The sequence below is a fragment of the Equus przewalskii genome, chromosome 29, assembly GCF_037783145.1.
Source record: "Equus przewalskii isolate Varuska chromosome 29, EquPr2, whole genome shotgun sequence".
NCBI lineage: Eukaryota > Metazoa > Chordata > Mammalia > Perissodactyla > Equidae > Equus > Equus przewalskii.
The window spans coordinates 35,224,245-35,250,530 of record NC_091859.1 but is presented as its reverse complement, the minus strand read 5'-3'; the positions used below and the strand labels follow the sequence as shown (position 1 = coordinate 35,250,530).

General features: G+C 60.1%; 1 protein-coding gene across 4 annotated transcripts in view; it reads right to left on the bottom strand.

Annotated features, from left to right (window-relative positions):
- Positions 1-20,114: 20,114 nt before the first annotated feature.
- CYTH4 (cytohesin 4) overlaps positions 20,115-26,286 on the bottom strand; it is a 30,233-nt gene continuing 24,061 nt past the window's right edge. For 2 of the 4 annotated variants that reach the window (XM_070600662.1, XM_070600663.1), the window contains exons 9-13: positions 26,052-26,163; positions 24,501-24,577; positions 24,004-24,079; positions 23,347-23,501; positions 20,115-22,105 (exon numbers count right to left, since the gene is read on the bottom strand). In XM_070600662.1, the coding sequence (XP_070456763.1) occupies positions 23,377-23,501; positions 24,004-24,079; positions 24,501-24,577; positions 26,052-26,163 (390 nt within the window). In that variant the 3' untranslated portion in view covers positions 20,115-22,105; positions 23,347-23,376. The remainder of the gene's footprint in view (positions 22,106-23,346; positions 23,502-24,003; positions 24,080-24,500; positions 24,578-26,051; positions 26,164-26,286) is intronic. The other 2 variants (XM_070600660.1, XM_070600661.1) reach the window with 1 other exon arrangement.

Sequence of the window (26,286 nt, the reverse complement as noted above, 5' to 3'; positions counted from 1 at the left end):
AACTCGGTGAGCATGGGGACCTGGAGGGGCTCAGGGAGCGGCAGCCGCAGTGAGTGGGGGGCTGGGGGCTGGGGCTGGACGCTCAAGACTCAGCAGAGGGGATGGTTACACAGGGTGACTAGAGGAGTCAGAGGGGACAACAGAGGGATTCCCCTGGGCCAGGGGACAGAGGGAGGGGGTGGTAATACTGGAGTCTAAGGACCGTGACGGTGGACCCAGGCCGAGCATTTCCAGTGGGAGCTGGAGCCCGGGAGGGGCGGGAGCCAGGCCCAAGGCAGACGGAGGAGAAATGCCCGGTTTCTCCCTTCCTCCCGCCCTCCCGGCTCCCAGCGGAGCCTCCCATTGGCTGAATCCAGCTGGAGCCCAGGAAACACCGTGTGGCCTTGGACAAGTCTCTGGGGCCCTCTGAGCCTCAGTTTCTTCATCTGTTAAAGGGCCCATCACCCCGACTTTGCAGGTCTGTGTAAAGGCTGGAGTTAAAGGCAGTGGCTGTTCTTCTCCTGGGCCCTAGTGGCCCTGGCAGCCCTGAGTGTGGCCTGGACCCTGCGGGACCCTCTTCTGCTCAAAGTTTGACCTGCAGAGCCTGCTGTCTCTGCCCCTTCAGTGGTCACCCTGGCCCAGGGGTCCTGGAGACTCAGAGATGGGCCAGACTCTGGCCTCTACGTCTTCAGCCCTGGGCGGGGCTATGCTCTCACAAAAGGCTGCAGGTTAGCACTTTTAGCCCCCAGAATGGAAGGGGGAGGGCGGGTGGGGCAGCAGGGTGGCATTTCAGAAAGGCCTTCTGGGAGGGGAGGCTGTGCCGTCTCGGGCAGGGGACGCATACAACGCATTGCAGGAACAAGGAATAAGCTGGTTTGTGTGGGGACAGGGACCGTGTAGACAGGACTGCAGATGATGTGAGGGAGCCCAGTGGAGCCGGGTCCGAAGGGCCTTGAATGCCAGGCTAAGTGGTTTGACTTGACCTTCAGGGCTGTGGGAGTCACTAATGGTTCTTGAGAGAGGGAGATGTGCACTGGGAAAGCCCTGTTGAGACCCAGCCCGGTGTCAGGGCCTTTCCCCTGCATTGGGGGCAGTGGCCTGGAAGGAGGGGGCTGGAGACAGGGAGAACAGCGAGGAGGTCTTTCTAGGGGGTCCCAAGACCAAGTCCCCTGGGCTCCCAGCCAGTCCCACTCCTTACACTGGCTTTCTGGGGGTTAGGGTGACCCCTCCCCTCTGCCCTGGAGCCCTGGGAGATGCTGCTGTCTAGATTCTGAAAAGGTTCCTAGTTCTGAGCCAGCCCCCTCCCCGCCCCCCCCCCGGCCTGCCCTGAGGCCACACTGGCCACACATCAGACTGGCCCGGGCACGGATCACCTGTTGCCCTCTCTGGGCACATTCTTGCCCAGGCAGGCCATGGAGAGGAGAGCTGGAGGAGGCTGGGGAGGGGAGGGAGGGCGAGGGGCCAGGGCTCTGCAGTGGGCGGCGGGATGGTCCTTGCGATGCTGTGACAGGTGTGTGTACGCTGGGGGTGTATGTCTTGGAAGGGGTCGTACAGGGCACTCTAGTGGTCCACTGGCGGCTGCACCAGCTGTTGGTACTGTCCCTCCCACCCCTTCATCACCCATCAGAGGTTAAACCGGGACTCCGCAAGCTGGCTGAGGGGAAGATCGCTGTGGTCGGGCTGGGAACCCCCTGCTCAGTGGCATCCTGGGGGCTGGCGGAGGCGCAGCTGCCCGAGTCCCTTCCCAGCTCCTCTGAGGCCACTCCACTGTCACAGGTCCTCGCCACGCTGGGAGGCTGGCAGGCGAGAGGCCGGGGCCAGCGGCCGCAGGGGCTTCAGCACGAGGAGGGGCTACGGGGGTGGGGAGGGGTGGGCGAGGAGAAGTGCGGGAGAAAGGGGGACAGAAGCTGAGAGCTGGCAGCGCCGGGCAAAGCAGGACGCTGACTGAAACTTCCCTGTCAGCTTCACCCGATTATCTCGCTTAATCCTCACAGCGCCTCCTGGTACTGGTATTATTTCTAAAGTTTAGTTTTGTAAATATTTGTGTTTTACTTAATCTATTCGTTGGAATTGCTTATGCCTTTATATATTTCAATATTTAAAAAGTAAGTCTCCTCGTCCCTTCCCCCAGGGACCAGGCTCCCCTCTCTGGAGGCAGCCCGCTTCACCTGCAGCTTGGCTTTCCTTCCAGGGTGTCTGCGGAGAGACAAGCCAACATCTGCATCGGAAAGCAAATAGACGCACACGTTTCCCTCCGTTTAACCCATTAAAGGCCGGCATTCCATCACCTGGGTCTTGTGATTTTTTTCCCACTTAAATCTGTTTTATGCGGGAGGCCACTACTAAGGCTCAGAGAGGTTAAGACACTCGTCTAGGGTCGCACAGCAGGGATGGAGAGGTGGGCAGCGAACGCGGTAAACCAGTAGGGGCGGATGGGGGCGGATGGGGGCCCGGGGGAGAGGCTCACTTTCTGGGAAGCGAGGCGGGAGGAGGAGAGGAGCTTTCCAGGAGGCGGTAGGCGAGCGGAGGCGCGAGGTGGGGGGAAGGGGGACAGCAGAGCCGGGAGGCGCGAGCCGGGCGGGAGGGGGAAGCGGTGGAGACGCTGGGGCGGGCGAGTCTCTGTCTCCTGCCGCCTCCGCTCCGGCGGGTGCGGGCGGTGCGGGGGGTGCGGGCGCCTTCCTGGATGTCCTCCTCCGCCCCCTTCCAAATTCCCCTCCAGCAGCCGGTCCTCGGCCCCCCACCCACCCCATCCGCAGCCTCTCAATCAGGTCTGGAAACCGGCGGAGAGCAACTCATTCCAGCTCTGCTCGGCCGTCTGACCTGACCTCGGAGGAGCCCCCTGTAAAATGGGGGTGTAGTGGGGTGGGGCGCGGGAAGGGGACGAGATGAATAAGGACTTTCGCCCTCGGAGCTTCTGGGGCCGCTCTCTGTGTGGACACCGCCCCGCCGCGATTGGGTGTGGTACCCCCTCCTCGCCCTCGCTCGGTGCGCTCGCGCTCCTCCACCCCCCTGACCTGGAGGAGGGGCGGCCCCGAGCGTGGGGCCCTCCCGACGCCGCCGCGCGCCCCCGCTGTGCACTAGGCTTAGGTCGGGCCCGCAGCCCGGGAGGGGTGAGCCGCCTCCGCGAGCCCGAGCTGTAATGCGGCCCCCGCGGCGCCCGGGAGCCTGTGCACCTCCCGGTCCCAGAGAGCGTGGCCGCCACTGACCGACTCTGGATTCGAATCCCGACAGAGCCGTTCCTCCCTGCGGGGCCCCTGCGAGAGACAGTTGTCCGAGCCTCACTTCGCTCCTCTATAAGGGGAGCAGGGGAGAGACCAAGAGAGCCTGTCTTAGGACGGCTGAGACAGAAAGGAGTAATCCAGGCCGACTGCTCAGCTCAGTGCCTGGACTTAGGGAATGCTCAATAAAGGGCTGCCAGAATGATGATGATGGGGATGACGATGGGGATGATGATGGGGGGATGACGATGGGGATGATGATGATGGGCATGATGATGGGGGATGATGGTGGGGATGATGATGGGGGATGATGGAGATGATCATGGAGATGATGGGGGATGATGAGGATGATGATGAGGATGATGATGGGGATGATGATGATGGGGATGACGATGATTGGGATGATGATGGGGATGATGATGATGGGGCTGATGATGGGGGGATGATGGGATGATGATGGGGATGATGGGGGGATGATGAGGATGATGATGAGGATGATGATGGGGATGATGATGATGGGGATGACGATGATTGGGATGATGATGGGGGATGATGATGGGGATGATGATGGTGGAGATGATGATGGGGATGATGATGAGGATGATGTGGGGATGATGATGGGGATGATGATGAGGATGATGATGGGGATGATGATGGGGGATGATGATTGGGATGATGATGGGGATGATGATGATTGGGATGATGATGGGGATGATGATGATTGGGATGATGATGGGGATGATGATGATGGAGATGATGATGATTGGGATGATGATGGGGATGATGATGATGGGGATGATGATGGAGATGATGATGATTGGGATGATGATGGGGATGATGATGATGGGGATGATGATGATGGGGATGATGATGATGGGGATGACGATGATTGGGATGATGATGGTGGAGATGATGATGGGGATGATGATGGAGATGATGATTCCAGCTCGCTTGGCTGGAGGATTCTGGAGCCAGAATGGACTTTGGAGAGACGGCATGCAAATCCTCAGTCCCATTTTTTTACATTCAGGGATGGCAGAGTAACTTGCTCAAGGTCTACAACCAAAGTTGGGGAGGGAATGTAGTTCCCAAGTGGAAATTTGAGGGTTCTTGGCTCTGGACCACTCAGCAAGCCTTCCTCTCCTGACAGCGGGTGCCACACCTGAGCCCCCTTCACTCTTTCTCTTTGCCTTTCCATGAAGCGTCTAAACTGGAAGGGCTGTTTGGTCATTGGGCCTAACTCTCTGGCGGGCTGTGTGACCGTGAGCTACACAGCCACCCTCTCTGGGCCCACATTCGCACCTGTCAACTGAGGGGGCTGGACTAGTCTAGCAGTTCCCAACCCTAGCAGCATCTTAGAGCCGCAATTGTAGAGCCTTTTAAACAATGCCACCCCTGGACCCCTTGTCAGACGTGGTAAGCCAGCACCTCCAGGATCTGAGCTGGGGAATCCGCAGCTGCTGAGTCCTGGCCCCAGATCCGTGCCTCAAGGCACAGACCAAAGGGGCCTTGAAGCTCATGGCTCTGAGCCCCTCCTCAGCCCTCTCCTCGGGCAGACCCAGAGAGGGGAGGTCATCTGCCCTCCAGTCTCTTCTCTCGCTGGGCCCCCTGCCCAGCCTTCTGCCCATTTTCTGGATTGAGATAAGCATCTAAGGACCAGACCAAGCTGGGGGGAGTGGGGGCCGGCAGCTGCAACCCTCGTGCGGCTGACTGCCCTTGTGCCCTTGTCATCTGCCTTGGCCCCAGCGCTGGGGGCCCCACCTCCCTTTCCTGAGCCCACAGTCATGGGAGTCCCTTGGGTGCTCCTTGGACATTTCAAGTGCCCGCAGGGTCCCCTGCCCCGGGGGAACCCAGGAAGGCAGGGGTGGCAGTGGGGTGTGTGGAGGAGACAGGCGTGCAAGAAGCAGGCTCAGGAGCGGCTTGTGTTCTGGTCCCGGCTCCTTGCAGGACGGACGGTTTGGGAGAGGAACTGATTGAAATGTATTTTTCATTTCGGGAAATTGAAGTGCTCCACTTGAGAGCATGGCGGCGATTAGTGTTTAATCAGGGGAGGGTAGAGCCCAGGGAACCGTTCCCAGCGCACAGCACGGGAGGGTGCGCTGATTATCAGCCCCGCTTCCTCCTGGGGGGTGGGGGGGCTCATCCCTCCCCCTCCCAGGACAGATTAAAGATGTAATTTGATGAATCAATTTGTTTTCTGGAGGAGGGAAGAAGGAAGCAGAAAGATGATCATAGCTGGAATCAAGTTGTCCCGTCATGTCTGCAGGAGCCATTAGGAAGGGGACAGGGGGAGGACACAGGTCCAGTAGAGGAGGTCCCAGTGTCCTCCTTCAGGTGTCGCCCCAATGCAGTGGCCGCTGAGGTCTCGCAGACCTGAGTTCAAATCCTGGTCCTGGCGTTTATCAGCTGTGTGACCAAGAGAAATCCACTTAACCTCCCTGGGCCTCCACTGCCTCATCTCCAAGAGGGAGACAGCCTAGCAGGGTGGCTGGGCTAACATTTGTAAATGTGCCTCATGCAGTGTCTGGCGCACAGGAGGTGCTCAGTAAAGGTGACCGGAGGGAGAACGCTGGGTTTGGAGCGGGGCTGGCAGGGAGGAGAAGGAAGCTGGAGTCAGGTTGGGTGGGGCTGAGACAGTTGACCCCTGCTGAACTGGGCTTGGGTGCTGGGCTGGATGGTTCTCTGTGCAGGATCCTTTGGGTCCCAGCAGACAGGATACAGTAATGGGGGACTTCTAGGCAGAGGGCAAAAGTTCCAACTATGGGCAGCAGGACCAGCTGCGTGGTGCCAGGACCCCATCCTGAGGAGCGAAAATACCCTTTTCCTTCCTCCTGGAGGGCTCCCCATCGCCTGAACCAGGTCGGGTCCCCCAGCACATCTCAACAGCCCCTTGACTCCCCGTCTATAGCCCTGTGGGCGCCGATGGGGCCATATGTGGTGGTGGGCGCCTGGTGTGCCAGAAACACAGCAGGTCCTCGGTCGCTGCTGAGCACTGCGGAGGGCTGGGCAGCGTGGCACAGGGTGACAGGGTCTGGCTGCAGCAGAGAGGGCTCAGGCCTCAATCAGACAGACCTGGGTTCGAGTCCTGCCTCTTCCTCACTGCATTGAGGGGCAGGTTGCTCTAAATCTCATCTCAATTTACATTTTCCTGGGCTGGCGTTAGTAACAGTGGCACTTGCCCCTGCCTCCTCCTAGCGAGGGTGCCCTGAAGGAGCCTTAGCTTGGCTCCGAGGGACGGTTTTAGGCACTGTGAGGGGACAACGGGGATAGAGAGAGGCCTCTCTCTGTTTACCAAGGACGAGCCACATGCCAGGCCCTGTGCCGAGGTCTCCACGCCCTTCCTTTGACTCCATCACTCCCCTACAAGACAGTGGTAATTATTCCCATTTTCCAGACAGAGACACTGAGGCTCAGAGAGGTTACCTGACTTGCTCAGGCTCACCAGCGAGGAGCCAGCTGTTGAACTTGGGGCTCTCTGACCGAGTCTGGGCTCTGTCCAATCTGGCTGGCACTGTGGGAGGATGGGGGACCACGGGTGGAGGCTGCAGCCTGGTGTGGGTGGGCAGACCCATTGATCTTGGCTAATGGTCCCTGGTGGGCCTGGCACTGGAAGTGTCAGGTGCAGAAGTAGTGGGAAGGCGGGTGCTGGCTGTGGTGGGGCCAAGAGCTCCTCTGCCGCCCTTTCCTGCTCCCACCCCTCTAGCCAGGAAGGAGCGGGTGGGAGGTGATGGCTCAGGGAGGGCGTATGTGCCCAGCTCCCACCGGCTTTCCAGCTGGGTCTCAGCTTTCCCTTCTGCACAGTGGGCTGATGATTGCCACCTCTCAGGTCTGTCCTGAGCACTGAGGGTGGTAACATATGGGGATAAACCTTGTAAAAATTGGGAGGCCAGCTGGAGTGGCCACTCCCCTCCTCCAAGAAAACGCTCTCTCTTTGGGGATCCCAGGGTCTTGAGAATGCAGGCAGGTGCTCCCAGATTATGCCAGGCCCCCGCTTCTCTCCCCCAGAGCAGTCCTAGGTGAGGGACCTGCCCAGCCTGGCCTGAGTGGGTGGGTGGCAGCGCTGGCTCAGCCAAGAAGTGCCTGCCTCCGATTGGAGGCTGGTTTCCATGGCGACCGATTGATTGCCCGAGCTGCAGAGACTCAAGGGGAATGAGCAATGGGCCTTTCTCCCTCGCTGGGCAGCTCAGGCTTGGCCTGGAGACAGCAACGACTCCTCTCAGGGCTGAGGGGCCCCCTGGGAACAGGACGGACCTCAGCTCAGCCCAGGAGCCACTGTGGGGCACCTGCTCTGTGGGCCAGTGGGACGGGAGGAGGGGAGCTCTGCCTTTGGGAAGCACCTGCTGGAGGAGAATGAAGCTACTGGGACTCCAGCCTGGCCCAGCAGAGTCCCAAGCTCACGAGCTTAACCACGAGGCTATGAAGCTTCCCCGTGAAGTTTGTGAGGACCAAGCGCATGTCTGGGGGCCCAGCATGCACCCTTGGACCACCAGAATGTGACCCCAGTAGCATCCAGCCCTGAGGGTGAGGGAGGGATGGCCACTGCGGAGGGAGGTCGGAGGTCACTGGGTGCTGAGGGCCGGAAGACACGGACTAGGGGTGAGTTGAGGCTGCGAGGATGAAGTGTTTGGCTTGGGAAAGCAAAGGCATCCCTGATGGGGGCACTGGCTTGAGCGAAGGCAGGGTGGTGGGGTGAGCGGGGCGAGTGGCAGGAGTCAGACCCTCCGCTGGGCTGTGGGCCTGAATAAGCTGGAGGGGATGGCGGTGGTCTCCCTGGGTTGTTAGCCCCAGAGGTCTGTGTCGGCCCCTTCTTACTCCCTTCCCACTCCTCCCTCTGGCCTCCTCTGGGTCTGGAGACAGGCTGGCCCCGGCCACTCCCCTCCCCTTCACCCGGGCCTGGGTGAGTCCCGGCACCCTCTCCCCCACACCTGCCAAAGGAGGAGGTTGGCACAGGTGGGGCTGCCCCTAGGACTGAAGTGGCAGTGGCTCCTGGCTCTCCTCTCCTGGCTCACTCTCCCCTCTTGGATTCCTTCTTTCTCTCTGACTCTTTCTCAGAATGTGTCCCTCTCTTCTCTAGCCTGGGACGACCCCTACCTCTCTCACAGTCTCTTTTCCTGCCCCGCTGTGGTGTGGATTTTGTCCTGACCCCTGCACCAGCCCCATCTCCCTTGTGACCCCAACCCCTGCTCCAGCCTTTATGGTTCCTGCGCCAGCCTGGTCCAGCCCCCACCCTGTGTTTTGCCAGCCGCTGCCCTGCCCTGCTCTGCCCTCTCCAGCCCCTACCCCATCTTCATCCAGAACTCCTACCCTAGCCACTGCCCGTCTGCTGCCCCTGCCTCGGGGCTGCCTGCCCCTTCCAGCCCCGTCTTCCTTCTGAGCCCCTGCTTCAGCCTCAGGTTCCCAGATGGGCTCGCTTAGGTCCTGGCCTCATTGTCATTCTGTCCACGGCAGCATCAGCATCAGTCGCTGGCTGCAGGCGCTGTCGGGGGGTGAGGGAGAGAGTGAGAGGGAGAGGTGGGGCTACAGGGTGCAGGGCACGCTGGGTCTGCTCCCTGAGCCTCCTCTCTGGGTGGGAAGGCTCCCGCCAGGGCTGGGAAGAGCTGCCCTTTATTACACACATCCTGTGTGCCTGATGCTTTAGACAATGGCATCTCCAACCTCCCATAGTCCTATGTGGCAGGTGTTATTCTCCATTTTACTCCAAGAGGTGAAGCCACGTGCCCACAGTAGACATTGGCAGGATTCACCCTGGACCCAGGTCCTCCTGGTCAGAGCCCCTGCTCACTGTCTTTTGCTGTGGGATGGGGGAATGCGGGGGTAGTTGGGCCCTGGGGTCAGGTGCCCCAGGTCCCTGAGGTCTCCACGGACGGTCAGGGATCTCATAGGCACAAATGGAGGTGAGTGAGGAAGGTAGACAGGGAGGCGGAACTGCATAAGCTGACGCTTGAAGGCTTGGAGGTGGGGACTGTTGGGGAAGGGGGAGGGGTGCCGTTTGAGACAAGGCTGGGAGGGGGATCAGAGCCACTTCATACAGGACTTGAAGACTTGAGGGCCGGGTGGCTGGCCTCTATAGAGGAGAGCTGGGGAGCCAATGAAAGTTGTTGAGCAAGGGAGGGACAAGCTCCCATCTGTTTTAATTCCTTCCTTCATTGATTCATTATCAAAAATGTACTAAGTGCCTTCTCTGGGCCATGCCTTTGCTGGGACTGGTGATAGCTGTCACTCCTGTCACACCCAGGGGCTCAGGCTCACCAGGAGAGTCTCACGTATCTTCATAATGGCACTGAAGCCCCGCTGGTGCCAGAATAGCTTTGCAAACTGGGGCGGTGGAGGTGGGGGTATCTGGAAAGGTTTCATAGAGTTGGGCCTGAACTGCATCTGGGGGTCGAGTGGAGGATGCCAGGCCCACTGCACTGGAGATAAGGAAGAAGATTCCAGGCAGAGGGAACAGCCTCAGCAGCCACGTGGACTCGAAGAGCTGCTGGCGGCTTGGGTGTTTGGGAAGACTGAAGAAGGGTGGCGGCTCAGCGCCTTGTCTGCTGCGTGGGGAGCACGGCTAGAACGGAGAGGGCCCTGAGGAGCCGGGGGTGGAGGGGGGACGTGACATATGCAGGCCACCCTGTCTGTAGGATGGGAGAGGAAATGGACGGAGCTCACAGGGACAGCGACACCTGGCAGGAGATGACAAAGGTCAAGGCAGAGGGAACGGAGCAAAGGGACAGACCGCAAATTATTACCCATCCATCCATCTAGAAATGTTTGCTGAGCACCGACTGTGTGCCAGGACCGTGCTGGGTGCCGGAGGGGGACCAGCCAGCCTGGGTCACTGACTGGGTGGGGGGCTGGGGGCTCAGTAGGTGAGCATGGAATGAGGACAGGCAGGATTCGGGGGTGGGTGATGGACACTTCCAGTTGGAGTTGGAGGTGCATTCATCCAGGTGGCTGGGGCTGGGACAGACAGCAAGGGGCGGGGGCTGGGAGAAGGAAAAGGCATTTCAGTCGGGGAGCAGGAGGGAGCCGACTATGAGAGGTGCTGTGACGGTTTTCTCATTTAATCCTCGTTTAGTAGTATTCCCCTTTGTCCAGATGAGGGAACTGAGGCTCAGAGACTCATGCCTTGTCCCATTAATGCAGGGTGGACAACCTTCTTCTGGAAGGGGATTGGTAGTAAATATTTTCAGCTTTGTGGGCCATACCTTGGGGTCGAAACTACTCAACTCTGCTGTTGCAGTGGAAAAGCAGCCAAGACTACCCAAAATTAACGAGTGTAGCTGTATTTTAAGAAAACTGTATGTTTGAACATTGAAATGTGAATTTTGTATCATTTTCACATGTCAGGAAATATTCTTCTTTTGATTTTTTTTTTTTAATATTAAAAAATGTAAAAGCTATGCTTGGCTAAAACGGCTGGTGGACAGGATTGGGCCAGGGCTGTGTTTGCCCGCCCCTGGCCGGGAGGTGGTGGAGCTGGGCTTCAGACTCAGTTCTGCAGGCCCACCGACTGACTGCCAGACCAGAGCAGCTCCAAGTGCTGTGCACAAGCTGGGCCTCCCTCCTGCAGCTGGGAGCCGTCTGGCTCCTTGTCTGTCCCCTGTGGTTCTGCCAGTCATCTCCGGATGCACATGCGGCACCCTGCTCCCAGGCCACCTGCCCTGGGGAGGAGGCAGTGGGGTAGGCCATGGACTCTGCATCAGCCAACTCTAAGAGGGTCCTGCCCAGCCGCTCTCTAGCTGGGAAGACCTGAAACCTCCCTGAGCCTCAGTTTCCCCATCTGTACAATGGAGCTTAGCAGAGAACCCACTTTCAGGGGCGCTGTGAGGCCGCGATGAGAAGGCACCCGGAAACGCACCTCCTCCCTCGGCTGCCTCAGTTTCCCTCCTCCGCTGGTCTACCGTGGACGGTGGCCTCTCCCCTCCTCCTCTCTGGGACACCTCCCTCCTTAATGGCGAAAACGACTGCCTGAGTGTGTCCCAGCTGCCTCCCGCACCGATGGGTTTGCGAAAGCTTTTAAAAATGAGGCTCCCTCCGGGTGGCGGGGGTGGTCCGCCGCGGGAGCTTCCCGCTGGGCGGCAGCCGATCCAGCCTTTTCGGGCGTCCGTGGCTGATTGTTCTGGAAATCAGGCCCCAGCGGCTTCGGCGGGGAGCGGGGCGGGGCGCACGGGCTCCATCTGCGGCCGGGCGGGGGCGGGGTGTCGCAGCCCCCTCCGCGCTCCTGGCTCGAGTGGTCCCGCTGAGCCCGGGGGCGCTGTCCCCGCCGGGGGCTGAGGGGCTGAGCTGCAGCTGGAGGGTCTGGGGTCGCTCGGAAGCCTGGCCGCGGGACAGCTTCGCGCGCTGAGGTTCATGTCCGCTGAGACCTGAGGACTTGGGGCCCCGGGGGCTGGGGATTTTCAGTCCAAACAGCGGAAAAGGCTGTGGGGCTCACGCCCCTGTGCTGGGAACAGAAGTGGGCATAATGGCAAGTCCCATTTATTGAGCGTGTACTTGGCACCCAGCACTGTGTTAAGCTTGCTGTGGCTGTTGATCTATTTAACACTTTCCGTTGACGTGAACATTATCGCTCCCATTTTCTAGATGAGAAAATGGAGGCTCAGGGAGGCAAAGCTCTGAGAGGGCAAACACTCGGGAGACCTGCATGGCAGGCTAGCCTGTGACCGGCTCTTACACCCTGGGTCATCCTGTGTCCAGGTGGGGATGGACCACGTGGCCTACTGGTGGCCCCATTCGACCCTGAACTGCCCCATGTGTCTCTAGCGCAGAGCTGAGGGTGAGTGGTGGTGCCGAGCGGCCCCTGGCCTGACGGTCCCCTGTGCCCTGACCAGGGGATTTGGGGTGAGCCAGGAGAGCACCCCCTCCCCTGCCCCACCCTCAAGGTGCGGGAAATCCCATCATTCAAAACCCAATTCCTTCGTATTTTGACGTTCTGGAGAAAGGAGACAATCGCAGCTTAAAAGTGATAGAGGAAATAAAAATGGGAAAGTCCGGTGGGTTTGGTCCCTCCGTGAGCCAGAAAAATGACTCCGGTAGAAAGGCAAGCAGCAACCTTGGAAATGTTTTTGTAGCAAACGAGATGGCAGTGGGGTCTGTTACCTTTGCTCTGTAACGAGCAGAGGACCCGCAGGTAAACGGGCAAAGGGAAGAGGCGCCAAGTCACCCCAGAAAGGGGCACAGGTGCGCAGCCACCGCGTGGAGACAAGCTGGTTCCCGCTCAGAGAGAGAAGAGGCAGAAGTGGAATAGTGCAGCTCCGCCAAAGGAACAAATATTTTAAAACATCAAGTTATTTAATCTACTGCTGAATAACCAAAACTATCTTTAACGGAACTCTGTGACCTCCTTTCAGAGCTCGGCAGCTGTCGGCTGCACTAGTGCTCACAACGGCTCCAGTTCACAGATGTGGAAACTGAGGCCGAGGGGTTAATAACGTAATTTACCCGTGGTTACACAGCGGGTGAGCTGCTGATCGGAGTTGCCTGTCAGACTGCAAAGCAGGGGCGTTTAACCACCGGGCCAGTGGCTCTCAAAGCGCGGTCCCAGACTAGGAGCATCAACATTACCTGGGAAGTTGTTAGAAATGCAAATGATGAGGCCTCACCTGAGACCTGCTGACTCAGAAACAGGGATGGAGCCTGGCCATCTGTGTTTTAACAATCTCTCCAGGGAATTCTGATGCTGAGATTTGAGAATTACTGCTCTGGGCTCGGCGTGAGCGTTCAGAAGCAGGCGCTTGCTTGTGCTGTAGAAGGCAAGTCGTGTTGGCCCAAGCCTTTTGAAATAAGAATGGATAGCAGGTATCCTGAGGCTGAAAAATGGCCAGTAATTGCACTTCTAAGAAGCCATATGGACAAGGTTTTATTCATGAAGATATTTGAGACAATGTATTTATAAAGGTGTAAAACTGGAAACAATCTGAGTCTCCAACGATAGGGGATTAGGGAGGAAAACCGTGACTCATCCAGTAGACACAGACGGTTGTGCGGTCGTTGAGTGAGCTTGCGAAGCATATATAACATGGTACAGGCAGGGTAAGCCACTTGTCTGGTTTGTGCAGGACGTTCTCAGTTTTAGCTCTGACAGTCCTGCATTCCAGGAAACCCATTGGTCCTGACAAGTGGGGACAACCAGTCACCTGAGATATAGGTCGCATTAGTGCTGCCGTCCGAGTATTTCTGTTCTCCCTTCTCAATGCTCAGGTGGTAGGATGGTGCCTCACTGCCCCCTTGAAGTCAGGTGGCCATGTGACTTGCTTTGGCCCAGGAAATGTGAGTGGAAGTGATGTGTCACACCCAGACAACGCTCCTGGCAGCCTGTGTCAGGATGGTGCTTCCTCAGCCTGGGTCCCGCTGAGCAAACAGTGTGAGCAAGGCATACACTCGTGTGCGTGAAGCCACTGAGTTTTGGGGGTTATTTGTTACCACGGCATCACCTAGCCTGTCCTGACTGGTACACACGGGGAAATAGAGATATCAATTTCACGGTGGTAAAGAAGACACACTTTACACACTTGTACGTGCAGTAGCATTGCAGAGATGTTCTGCATAAAGCACACAGGTGTGCAGAAGTAATCTGAAATGTTTATAATACTAGGTAGAAGACTTCTTGATCTAAGTTTTTTCTTCCTGATCATTACGTTTTCCAACTTTCTACCACGAGCACGTTTTATTATTTTTTTTAATAGGGAACATTTTATTCAAAACATAATTTCCTTGGGTCAAAGCTGGGTCCTCTCTGGGCTCTTATTTATTAAATGAAAATCCCTGGGGGGAGGGAGGAAGGAAGGAGAGTTAAGCTGCAGCTTCAAAGGATCAAAGGGACTGGAAAGGTCACGGAGCTAATCCTCCACTTCTGCCGGAAACTCCTTGCTGGTTCCCAGGTCCTCCCGGCCTTGACGACTCAGTGGAAACAGGTTGATCAGATGCCCCTTCCTGGCCGTGTGACTTGGGGCGAGTCACAACCTCATTGAGCCGCCACTTCCTCGTCCGTCGCAGCACTAATGCGACCTATATCTTGTCTACCTTGTGGGCTAGTGGGAGGGTCAGAGGGGATCAAGGACGCTCAGTAAACGTTGGTGTCATCTGCCTCTGTCTTCCTCACAGGGCCTCCGTATCAGGTGACCTAGGATATGTCCCTTAACCTCTATGAGCCTCAGTTTCCTCATGAAGGGGGAGGATGGAGCTTCTGGGCTAGCACACTGTTTTCTGAAACTTCTGGAGTCTTGAAGGAGCCCTCGGGGCTCGGGTGGCCAGGGAGGACTTCCTGTAGGAGGAGGGCTTCAGCTGGTCCTGGAGGGGTGCGATGGGCAGCCCCTGGCACCTGCGGTGGTTCTATCCAGGGCCCTTGCTCTCAGCCCTGCAAGGAGACCCCATCAAAAATAGAGTAGTGGCAGCTTACATCTGTGGGGGGCGTATGGTGGTCCAGGCTCGCTGCATTCATGTTCAGTCCACACAACACCCCTTTGGGGCAGGAGCTGGGGGAGCTCATAAAGGGAAGTTGGAATTGGGTCGGGGTAGAGGCCTGGTACCCAGTCTACACTGGATGAAAGAGCTGCCCTTTGCTTCTTCAGGATTAAGCAACCACGGGCACGTCCCTTCCAGTCCACAGGGCCACCTAGGATGTCCCCACTTCCTTGCTGGACTCTTGTAGATGTGTCCAGTCTCGAGGGTGACCGTGTGTCTTGGGGTGCCCGGGGCCGTCCTGGTTTCCTCCTGTTGTCCCAGCATCCCCTCCAATCTGGCTGTCTCAGAGGAGTCCCGTCTGGGATGATGATTCTGGAGCTCCCCTAAATCGATGCAGGTCTGGAGTCAGACGGCCTTGGCTCCAAGCTGGCCCCGGCCGGCCCTTCCTGCTGGACCACGTGCCCGTGAGCCTCAGAGCCTTACCTGTAAAGCGGGGATAATCGTGCCCACGTTGGAGCATGTCGGGAAGTTGGAAGGCAGCCTGTTGGCAGAGGCCCTGGTGCTAGTGAGTGCTCCATGAGCTAGATAATGCTCCATGAGCTAGATAGTGCTCCCTGAGCTAGTTAGTGCTCCATGAGCTAGTTAGTGCTCCCTGACTGGCGCCGTGGCCGTGACATGTTGGTGCCGGGCACGGTGGGGGACAGCGTGACCCGGTCCCATCTGGAGCTCTGGGCTTTGTGGGCTGGCTGTGAGAGTCACTTGCAGCTGAGAACTCATAGGAGAATATAAAGGGACACTCTATAAATATTGCCCCTGGGGACAAGGGTGGCAGAGGCCTCAAGCCCTGCCTGGCACCATGGGCTCAGGAGAAGCCAGGTGGGCTTGGGAGGGGCAGGGACTTCTGTGACCCACGGAAGTTTCCTCCTTCTCTGGTGCCGGCCTGAGGTCCGGGTGGCTCCCTGGGCTTCTGGGGTGAGCGTCCAGCTGGGCCTGGCTCTCTCAGGTCATCCCGGAGACTCTGGGATCCATGACTGCTGGAGGGGAGCCCCCAGCCTCCCGCAGTCAGAGTTGCCACCCACAGCTTCGAGTTGGGGAACCCAGGTCCAGAGATAGTGGGGTATCAGGCCCAGAGCCACACAGCCGGCCATGGGGCAGCCGGGATTCGAACTGAGGTCTGCAGGCAGGCCAGGGCCCACATGCTGGTAAGTACTGACAGGGGCTACGCCCTTGGCTGGGACTGGATGACCAGGAAGGCGGCGGAGCCCAGGCTCAGGGCACCAGCAAGGTGGGAGAGGGCAGAGGGAGAGGGAAACAGGGTGGGAGGGCAGGGAAGGTCAAGTTGGGGGGGGGGATGAGGAGGAGAGACAAGAGGGTGCAGAAGGGGGACGTGGGGAGGGCTTTGTCCTGAGCCCCTGGAGCTCTGACAGGCCCCTCTGACTCAGGGTGACCCCACCACCTGCCCCTCCCCCACACTTTCAAGCCCACCTGCCCTTTGCTGAGAGGTTGGGGGGCTGCGCTCACCCTCCCACGAGCTTCAGCCCTGGGGGCCCCTCCAGCCTCTTCCCTCCTCCTCCCCGTCAGGCCCATCCTGTCCTGTTCCTTACTGGCTTCCTCCAGCCCCCGCCCCCCAACTGTGCCTCCTTAATCCGGGCCACAAGCAGCTGGAGGGACCACCACGTACAGCCTCCAGCCCTGTCTGTCTCCTGCTGTGAGCCCTTCCCCAGCTCCCGGGTGGTCCAGATAGAGTCTAACCGTGCGGGGGCCAGTCTGGTCCCGGTTTCTGTTCAGTAAGTCTTGCTGTTCCAGGCCAGGCCCCCTCCACACCCACTCCCAGTTCACTCCATGCATTTTGCGGTCCCTCCCATCAGGACGGTCTCCCCCACTGCCTGGTGGATGTCCCCCCACAGCCCCTCCTCCCAGGCCCCCCAGGTCCCCCCTCCCACGCCCCTACCGCAGCCCTCAGCGCTTTGCCCCATGAGGAAGTCATTTCTTCCTCTGTCTGCCCTGCCTCCCTCAGACTCTGATTCATCCCTGTTTCTCCAGAGCCCGGCGCCGTCGGCCTGGAACCCGGTGCCGGAAGAGCGTCTTCTCCCCAACGAGGCCCTGTGGAATCTGGCTTTTCTCCTGGAGGGAAGTCGGTGGATTTTAGGCAGAGGAGGCTGTGTTCACAGCTGTCTGGAAGATGCCGAATGAGGTGGGAACCACACCACCAGACAGGGAAGGGGAGAAAGGATCCCCGCTCGGCTCGTGGGGTCCATCCTTTCTGGTGAATGTGGGTCCAGAGAGGGTCAGCCACTTGTCCAAGATCACACAGCAATATGGGGCAAGGCCGGGACTTGGGCCCAAATGCATCTCACTCCGAGGCTTCCCTCTTCGGCCATTCAGGGAGGTCTGGCAGGGCCGGGGGTATGCAGGTGGGAGTGGCTGGGTCTCGCTGCCCCTCGGAGGCCAGGCTGTCAGGACATTCCAGGTGGTCCTTTCATCTTGTGGAAGGAGGGGCTCAGGCTGCCGGGTGGGGGCAGGCCTGCCTTTGATTCTTTGATGCTCACACTTTGTGGACCCCTGGGGACGCCTGAGTCATCGCTGAGCCGGCAAACATATTTAGCTCCTTTCACCGTCCCTAATAAATCCATTTCTCCAGGTCTCCACACCTGCCACTCCCCAGCTCCTGCCCCCTGGCGTCTGGGCGCAGGGCCCCCGTGCCGGCTCGGGGTCACCAGGCCAGAAGTGCTCCCACTCCCCAGGCGCAGGGTGGGGGGCCCTTTGCCTTCTTAGAGCCCCCTGCCTTCTCCTGCTCCGTCCCAGGGCATCGTGCGCCAAGCTTGTCCTCCCCAGTTCTGCGATGGCCTCTGTTCAGTAGCCTTGTTACTGGATCCCAGTCAGAGCGTTGTGACAGGGCATGGCGGCCTGAGAGACTCAAGAGGTTACAGCGTTGTGCACGCAGCTCAGCCCCTGCCGGGGCCCAGCCTCCCTCAACCTTGCATCCTCTTGGCCTGCTGGGGCTTGTGTTTGGGGCCTGAGGGAGTCCCTGAAATATCTTGCCTTGTCATGCATCCTTGTCTTGGCTCCTCCGGGCCCCCCTGGCTGGAAGAGCCAGGCCTCCACCGAGCTTATCTTTCATGGGCACCTCTTCCAAGAAGCCTTCCCAGATCTTCACCTCCCCTGCTGTGAATCTTTTCTCCTCCAATGGCCCAGCCTGTTTTATGTCTCTGTGAAAGCACGTATACAGTTCGCCTTGTAATAATCATAAGAGCAGGTAACATGACCTTGACTGCGTGCTCAACACCGTTCTAAGTATTTTGCATATGTTTAATTGTTCCCATTTTATCGATGGGAAATCTGAGGCTCAGAGAGCTGAGGAAACTTGCTTAAGACACAGGGTAGAGTTGGGCCTTGAACCCAGGCCCTCTCCCTACCGCCCCCTGTGCCTTTCGCAGTAAGTGGCTTTTGCGGCACCTTTTCAGTTGTCACCCACCCTTGCCGCCCACAACATTCTCAGTTCCTCCCAGGGCAGGGGCGAACTGTATCCGTGCTTTCACAGAGACATAAAAAAGGCTGGGCCATTGGAGGAGGAAAGATTCACAGCAGGGGAAGTGAAGATCTGGGAAGGCTTCTTGGAAGAGGTGCCCATGAAAGATAAGCTCGGTGGAGGCCTGGCTCTTCCAGCCAGGGGGGCCCGGAGGAGCCAAGACAAGGATGCATGACAAGGCAAGATATTTCAGGGACTCCCTCAGGCCCCAAACACAAGCCCCAGCAGGCCAAGAGGATGCAAGTTTGAGGGAGGCTGGGCCCCGGCAGGGGCTGCACTGGCCCACGTCCGAGAGCCCCTTGCACAGGCAGGTCCCTGTTAAAGGTCTGCATCAGGGAACTGGCATGCCCAGCCCTTCAGGGAGGGGGAGCACGTCCTGGGGAGAAAGCTGCTAGGTCAGGGCCCCACAGCCAGATGGCGAGAGCCGGGTACCCGACTCCAAGGCTGAGCAGGGCGACTGTGCCCACCGTGAGGGGGAGGGGAGGCCGCGCTCGTCTGTGCCCGTGGGCGTCCGTTGGGCTCCTCAAGCCAGCAGGTCCCAGTCGACCAGTGCCTCCCGTTCCAGGACGCCCAGGCCGATGCTCTCCTCTGGGCAGAGGTCTCGTCCCTGCACGGGGCAGCCGGTCGGCTCTCCAGTCTGGCTGCATCGCCGAACTCTCATCCACGCGTGGTGGGAGCCCCCTGCTGGCCGGATCCAGGAGTGGCAGGATGCTGGGAGGGTGGCGGAGGCCACTGGGGAAAGGGCAAGGGGGCCTGGGTCAGCAAGCCCACTGCCCCCCTCGATTGGGATGCGGCCCTGCCCACCTCTTTGGCCGTTTCCCCCCACCCCCAGCAGCACCAGCATTCTCACGGTGCCCTTTGCCCCAAGACGTTTGTACCTGCTCATGCTGAGGCCCAGAGGGGCTTCCTCAGTTGACTTCAGTCTAACCAAGAATCAGTGTGCACCTACTGTGCACCAGGCACTGAACAGTGACAGTCTGGCCTGCAAGGAGTTCCCAACGTGTGTGTGGTGGGGGATGAGCTCCCTGCAATATTGAGGGGGGCCCTTTCCCCCAGCTGGCTGCCACACTTGAGCACAGCTCCTCCGAGAAGCCTCCTGGATTGCCCCTCTGCCCAGCCCAGCCGTCTGCTGGCTCCTGTGTCCCTGCTGTGACACAGCACAGGTTGGCCCCACCTGCCACTGCTCCTTGGCACCTGCCTCCCCCGCCAGACCTGGGCTCCTTTGGAGGGCAAGGGCTTTGTCTTGATCGTCTTTGATGGCTGGTTCTGTGCATGGAGCTAGTATATAGTAGGCGCTCAATAAGCGTGGGCTGAAGGAAAGAATGTGTGGGTAAGTCGATCAGCTCAGTGCCTTAAGGTCTTCCAGGAGTGGCTCCAAGGTGGAATTTCAGGCAGGGGGCTGGGTTAGGGTGTGGGGCCCCCCTCAGTACCCTGCACATCCGGAGGGGTGGCCTAGAATTCAGGTCCACCAGGATGTAAGCCCCCTGCCAGCAGGGATTCTGTCTCATCCCACGGGTGCCTGGAAAAGCGTCTGAAACACCATAGGTACTTAATAAACACGGTGGAAAGCACAAATAAATGAAGGCTGCCGAATTCAAGCCCCTCCGAGACACCCCAAGTGATCTCTGGAATCAGCCTGTGCTTGCATCCCTCCATAGACAGGGAGCTCATTATCTCTCTCCTGAGGCAGCAGCTCTGTCTCTTTTCAGACAGCGCTGCCTACTGCGACGTTCTTTCGTCTTTCCCTGGTCCTGGCAGAACCAGCTCACTCTGCCCCTGCTCAGAGGGACCCTGTCCCACGTCCAGCCGCTGGGCTGGAGACACGTCTGTCCAGCATGGCAGCCCCGGTGCCCTGAGGATGAGGCTCCAGGGCCTCTGAGAGCCCACTCTCCCCTATCTGGCCCTCCTGGCCTCAGCTGAGAAGGGGCTGAAGGTGAAGGGCAGGGTGGGGTCGAGGAGGCCAGATGTGGTCACGGAAAGGACAGAGCCCCACTCACGAGGTGAATTATGAGCTTTATTCTCTCTTCCAAAGGATCCCAGAAGAGCCACTCATGCCCAGAGAGTCACTGATTGCACCCCCTCCACGATGGGGGAGGAAGCTGAGGACCAGAGAGGGGAAGGGAGTGGACTAAGATCACACAGCCAGCATATGCCAACGGCAGGAGAGGACCTCAGACCTCATGACCCTCAGCCCAGTGCTCCTTCCGTGACCCCTGGCTGCCCCTTCAGGGGCCACATGAGGCGGCAGAGGTGGCATTCAGCTCCCTGGCTGACATGCGGTCTGTAGAAATCTTCATATGTCCTGCAATGTCTCCTCCTGCAGGCGCCCCACTCAGACCCTCTTCTGCGCCATATCATTACCAGGCGCTTGCACACCTCCAGAGATGGGGATCTCACCCCTCACACACAAGGCGGCTGCTCTATCCTGACTCCGTGGAAGGCATGCACATGTGTCTGGGGATGAGGGGCAACCTCTCCTCCCCTGGGGAACACGCCCTGCTCCAGCCCGCCCCCTCAGGCTGGCAGTGGGGCAAAGGCAAGCTCACATCTTGCTTTCCTGCCAGGGAACTTCCTCCAGGGGCTCCCCAGGGCCTGTGTGTGGGGTGAGACGCTTCTGAGAAGCCTGGTGGTGGAATGCTCCTCCGGGCTGGGGCCTCTGTGGGGACCGAGCTGCCTGCCTGTGTGCTGACAAGTCGGCTCAGCTCTTGACGGTGCTGCTGTGGGGGTCTCAGGATGCTGCGACCCAGATGGGGCAGCCCTCACCTCCACGGGACCCCTGGCCAGTGGCCTAGCAGGGAACCTGGGGCTGAGACTCTGCCACAAGCTTGTGTGTCACTTATTGGTGTGGCCCCTGCCTCCAGGCAGCCCTCCTGGTAACCAGAGCTCATAAAGCTCTCTTCTTGGCTTTTTGGTTGTACCACTAGTCCTGCTTGAGTACGTCCATCTAGGATGCTCTCTGCCATTTTCTTGAGGAGTCCCACCTGCTGCTCCTCCCAAAGGGACACCCTTGAGGGTGGAGCCCACTCTGCTCTCGGCTCCCCAGCCGCCTTCAGTCCAGAGCCCCCTCCAGCTCAGTAAGTGCATCTCCAGCCAGAAGCTCCTTAGGGAGACCCCGTACGATCCTGTCCTTCTACTGAGAGGAGGGAGGCGGCCAGCTCGCGCACTGCTGGGACTGCAGGGGGCCTGTGCCTGCCTTTGCCGGTGGGGGGCGAGTGGCCGCAGAGCCAGAAGGGGCCCAGACATTTCTATCCAAACACTGCAGTTTTCTAAGCACCAGAGAGGAGTGTGACTCGGCAGAAGGCACACAGCAAGTTGGAGACGGAGCTGGGTCGGAGACTGCGGGGTGTGGACTCCGAGTCCGGTGCTCCTGGCGCCTCCGAGCGGTTCTGTCCACGGGCCTGAGCTCTGTGTGTGTGTCCCTCGGGCAGGGAGGGCCAGGCCCCAGCTGAAGACAGGGAGGGGCTGGCCGAGAAAGGCCCTGAGCAGAAGGAGGAGCGTGGCCATTGCTGGGGCAGGAAGCACTCGGGGACCTGGCCGTCCCCCTGCTTTGAGGGCCGCCAGCACTTCAGAGTGCAAGGAGACATTTAACAGAACAGGAAACCGAGGCCCAGAGGACAGGGTGCCGGTTCAGGGCTGGCTTCCCTCCGGCCGCTTGCCTCATCCCTAGCTGTGGGGGACCCGGGGCCTCTCCTGGCGGCAGCTGGGTGCCGAGGGCCAGGGGCTCACTGCCGGTTCTGAGGCCTCGGGGGGTCCGCCTACCCTTCTGGGCCCTGCCTCCCCCTCCTGTCAGCCCGAAATGTGGGAGGGGGAGGATGCGTGCGGGCCAGGAAAAGGCGCCCTGGGTGGGAGGTGGGTGTCCAGGTACCACAGGCCATGGCGTTCCCAGGACGCTGGCCCCCGGCACCCCCTCCAGGCAGCTCAGTGCTTGCTGGCTATCTTCTTCTTCCGAGCAGAGACCAGGTCGTAGAAGGGGTCCCGGGTGATGCTGGCTCTGAAAGGAGAGCAGGTGAAAGGATTCCGGGGCTGAGCCGGAGGCCAGGGGGTCTTGTCTCCTGGGGTTCGTAACAGGGGCGCACAGGGAAAGGCCAGATGACCCCAACAAGGACCAAGCCTGGGTGAGTCCACCCTCGCTGGCCTAACGCAGGGTCCAAGGGCAGGGCCAGAGTGGGTGAGACTCAGAGCCCGGAGCCTTGGGAATTCTGTCCCCAAATGTCTCTGGACCCTCTTCAGGCTCCCATCAGACTGTTAGCGGGAGGTGGAAAGAGCCCACGTGGAGCCAGCAGACCTGCTTGCGGTCCCGGCTCTGCCCTTCACTGGCTGTGTGGCCCTGGGCAAGTCCCTCCCCTCTCTGGGCCTCAGGTCCTCCTCTGTAAAATTGAGGTGAGGATGGGTTTGGCTCCACAGCATCCCAGGGCTGCTGCAGGGCCCCAGGGAAAAGACCCTGCAAGTCCCCAGGACACGCCCCTGGCCCCGTGTTGATTCCCATGTCTTCCTGTGGCCGGCAGAACCCGTCCTCGCCATGTCTCCTCACTGACTCAGAGTCAAGGTTGTCATCCCGCCCCTCCCCTGGAGGCCCTCCACCTGTTCCCCGCTGCCCATCTTGGCCCCTCAGAACCACCCCTGCACTGTGGCCTTTCTCACCTGGCCATTCCTCTTCTCTGTTACCTGCCTGTGGCTCCCCAGTGCCCCCAGGAGAAACCCAAGCTCATTGCCGTGGCGACCAAAGCCTTGCCATCCTCTGCATCCTCACCTCCCTGATGCTGCGTGGTCCCCACACAGCCAGGCTCATGCTGCCCGGCACCAGCCACCCAGGACTCTGAGGTGCTGTCTGGGGAGGCCACACACTGACTTCACCCGCACTGGTCCTTCCACCCGGAGAGCCCTGCGCCGTCCGCCGCCTCCACTGGTCTTTCTGGGGCCACTTTGGATCCTGATTCTAAAGAGCGCCATTCACGAGCACTTCCCAAGGGCCAGGCGCTGGGCAGAGAGCGCTACCTGGGACATCCCGTGGATCCTCCCAACTTGAAGGTGGGCCTCCCGTCCCTGTGTCCCGGGCCTGGCACCGTGCCGGCACCAAGGGGGCTCATGGAGTGTGGTTGGACGGGCTTTGCATGCCGTCACGGGGAGAGAGAGTCTCGAGTTATGACCCGACAGACACGGAAGCAAGGCCCCGAGAGAAGCAGGGGCTCCAGAAGGTGACAGGAGGCCCGGCCCCACCTGGCCAGCCCTTACTGTATGGCCTCGATCCACTGGTCGCGCTCCTCAGCGCTGGAGGCCGAGATCCGGTAAGACTCGTGCTTGCCCTCCACCACCTTGCCGTCGCCGTCCGTCTTGCAGGCCTTGATCTTCTGGCCCCGGCAGCTGGGGTTGTAGAGCTCCAGACAGAACTGTGGAGGCGCCAGGTGAGGGCAGGGCAGGGCAGGGCACGCCGGAGGGGGCGGCCGCGCTGGGCCCCGGGGCACCTCAGACAGGACTGGACCCTTGGGCAAGGCCAGCGCTGGGACGAGCAGCAGGACACACCCGCCCAGGCCTGCTTCCCGTGGGAGGCAAGGGACACGAGCTCCTCACGAGAGAACTGACTGTGGGCCGGGTTTGCCCTAAATCCCCCGTTCTTCCCCAAATCTGCAGGCTGATGGGGAAGCTGAGGCTCAGAAAGGAGCACCCAGCCAGTGTCAGAGGAAAGCTCTGAATGACCGTGAGGCCGTCCCCGTTTGGGGCCATTGACTTGCCCCCAGGGTCCTCAGCCCCAGGAGGGAAACCGAGACAATGCTGCGCCCCCCCGAAGGTGTGGTGGGCACAGCCGAGCCTCCTGGAGAGCCCAGCCCAGCCGCCCTCCCGTCCACTGTTTCAGAAAGTACCCCCACTCAGGCCTAGGGCCCCTCCCAGCACCTACTGGCTTCTTGGGGTCCTCCACCTTCTGCACGGAGAGGTTCTCGAGGGGGATGATTCCCCGTGGCTCCTTGTCCTGAAGGGGCACCGGAGGGAAGGTCAGGGGCAGCAGGTGAGGCCTTGAGGGCGACGGCAGGCAGTGAACTTGTGGGACTCCCCAGACCCAGAGAGAAGGGTACCCCTCTTCCCAGACTCAGCTCAGCCCTGGAGGGGGTCGGGGGAGGGGCTTGGGAAGAGCCCCGACCGGGGGTCAGGAGCTCCGACTTGAAGCCCAGGCTCTGCCCTGGACCTTGGCCCAGCCCCTTCTCCTCTCCCAAGCTCAGTTTTCCCATCTGTAGGATGGGTGTGGAGGTGGACGGGGGTCATCTCCTAGGGGCCCCGAGCTCTGTTAGCCGACTGCTCGGTGCGAGTCCGGAAGAGCTGGGGGCGGGGGCGGCTGGGGGCTGGGCGGGTCTGGGGGCTGGGCTGGGGGGCGGGGCGGGGCGGGGCGGGCTCACAGTGGTGAACTCGAAGTAGTAGAGGCAGTTGTCGGTCAGGATGAACCAGCGCCGTTTCCACGTCTTCACGCGGCCCCCTGGGCGAGGCGGACAGCGTGCTCAGTCCTCCTCTCTGGGCCACCTTCCCTCCACGGAAGAGCAGGGCCTCGGACGCTGCCCCGCTCCCAGCCTGCCACACTTTCCTCCAGATCTACCCCTTCCTCGCTCAGCGGCTCCCGTCACCCCCTGAGCTGCCTGGCTCGGCGCTCGAGGCTCTTCTGTGACCAGGCCCCGGGACAGTGGCTGGCCGTTCCCTGCACCTTCCTGCTGCCCTCGCCCCTCGGGCATCCCCTGGCCTGCTCCCTGCCCGGCACGTGCTAATTGGTTCATCTTTCATATGCCAGGCAATGTTCTAGAGGCTTAAAAAAGAATTCACTTATGAGTCCCCGTGACCACCGATGAGGAAGGGACCACTGTCAACCCCATCTTGCAGTGAGGGCAGCGAGGCTCAGGGAGGCCAAGTCCTCTGCCCGGGCCTGCTGTGGAGCTGAGATTCGAACCCCAGCGTCCTGGCGCCAGACCTAAGCACTTGGCCATTTTACTACACATTTAACCCTCCCGGTGACTACCATCCCCATCTTGCAGTGGGGAAACTGAGGCTGAGGAGCCTGGACCCCGGTCCTGGGGGGAGGAGCTGGGATCTGTGACTTAGAACCTCCCTGGGGCCAAGGACAGTCAGCTGGGCAGGAAAGGAGGCTGAGCTGTCTTAGGGGAGGGACGGCCTGGGACGTGGGCACGGAGAGACAGGGCTGGGATGGCCCCCAGGCCCAGGCCGCTGCTCCAGCACAAGGCGTCTCTGCTCACTCGCCTCGGAAGGCTGCCGCCCCTGCTGGGCTTCCCCTGCCGGAAGGCATCCAGGAGTGTAGGGGGCAGGGGCAGGTGCTGGGCCCAGTGGGTAACCTGCAAGATTCTGCAGCTGCCACCCCCGCCACCGCAGCACCCGCCCAAGGCTCCTCTCTGCAGGCCAGGCCTCCCTGTCCCTCATCATGCTGAGGGGAAGCACCCGGGAGCCACATCCTGTCACACTCCCTCCCCCGCCCTTCAGGGACACTCAACCCTCTGCCCACCAAAATCTGCCGCTTGCTGGCTGTGTGGCCTCAGGCAGGTGCCCTAACCTTGCTGATCCTTGGTTTCCTCAGAAGACCTCTGGGAAGAGACAGAACTGCAGCTGAAGGGTTTGTCTATGGATCCACACGTCAGTCTCTCATTCCCCTTCCTACTTGTCTTTCCCCACCCCCCGACACCCCGTGCCCTTCGTTCGCAGGACAGACAGACGGACGGATGGGGCAGGCAGACTCCTGCACTTGGAGTCAGGAGACATGGGGCCTCCACCCTTGAGGCTGCATGTCAACGTGTGTGCATGTGTCAGCCGTGTGCCCAAGTATGCATGAGTGTGTGCATGAGTGTGTGCATGAGTGTGTCAGCCATGTGCCCGAGCGTGCCCGAGCATGCATGAGTGTGTGCATGAGTGTGTCAGCCATGTGCGCGAGCGTGCCCGAGCGTGCATCTCACCCAGCTTGAGCAGCCAGCCCTCGCGGTCCGGCTTGAAGAAGGTGTGAGTGAGGTCGTTGCCGTCGTCCTCAGGGATGGAGAAGGGCTCGCTCTTGATGCTGTCAAAGAGGTTCTGTGCGGAGAGAAGGGAGGGGAGGACCTGGCTGTGACACCCAGGCCTGGCCTGTGTGGCCCCGGGCAGGTCACTGTCCCTCTGGGCAAAGTCCTTCCCCTCCTGTTAGCTCACCGTTGGTCC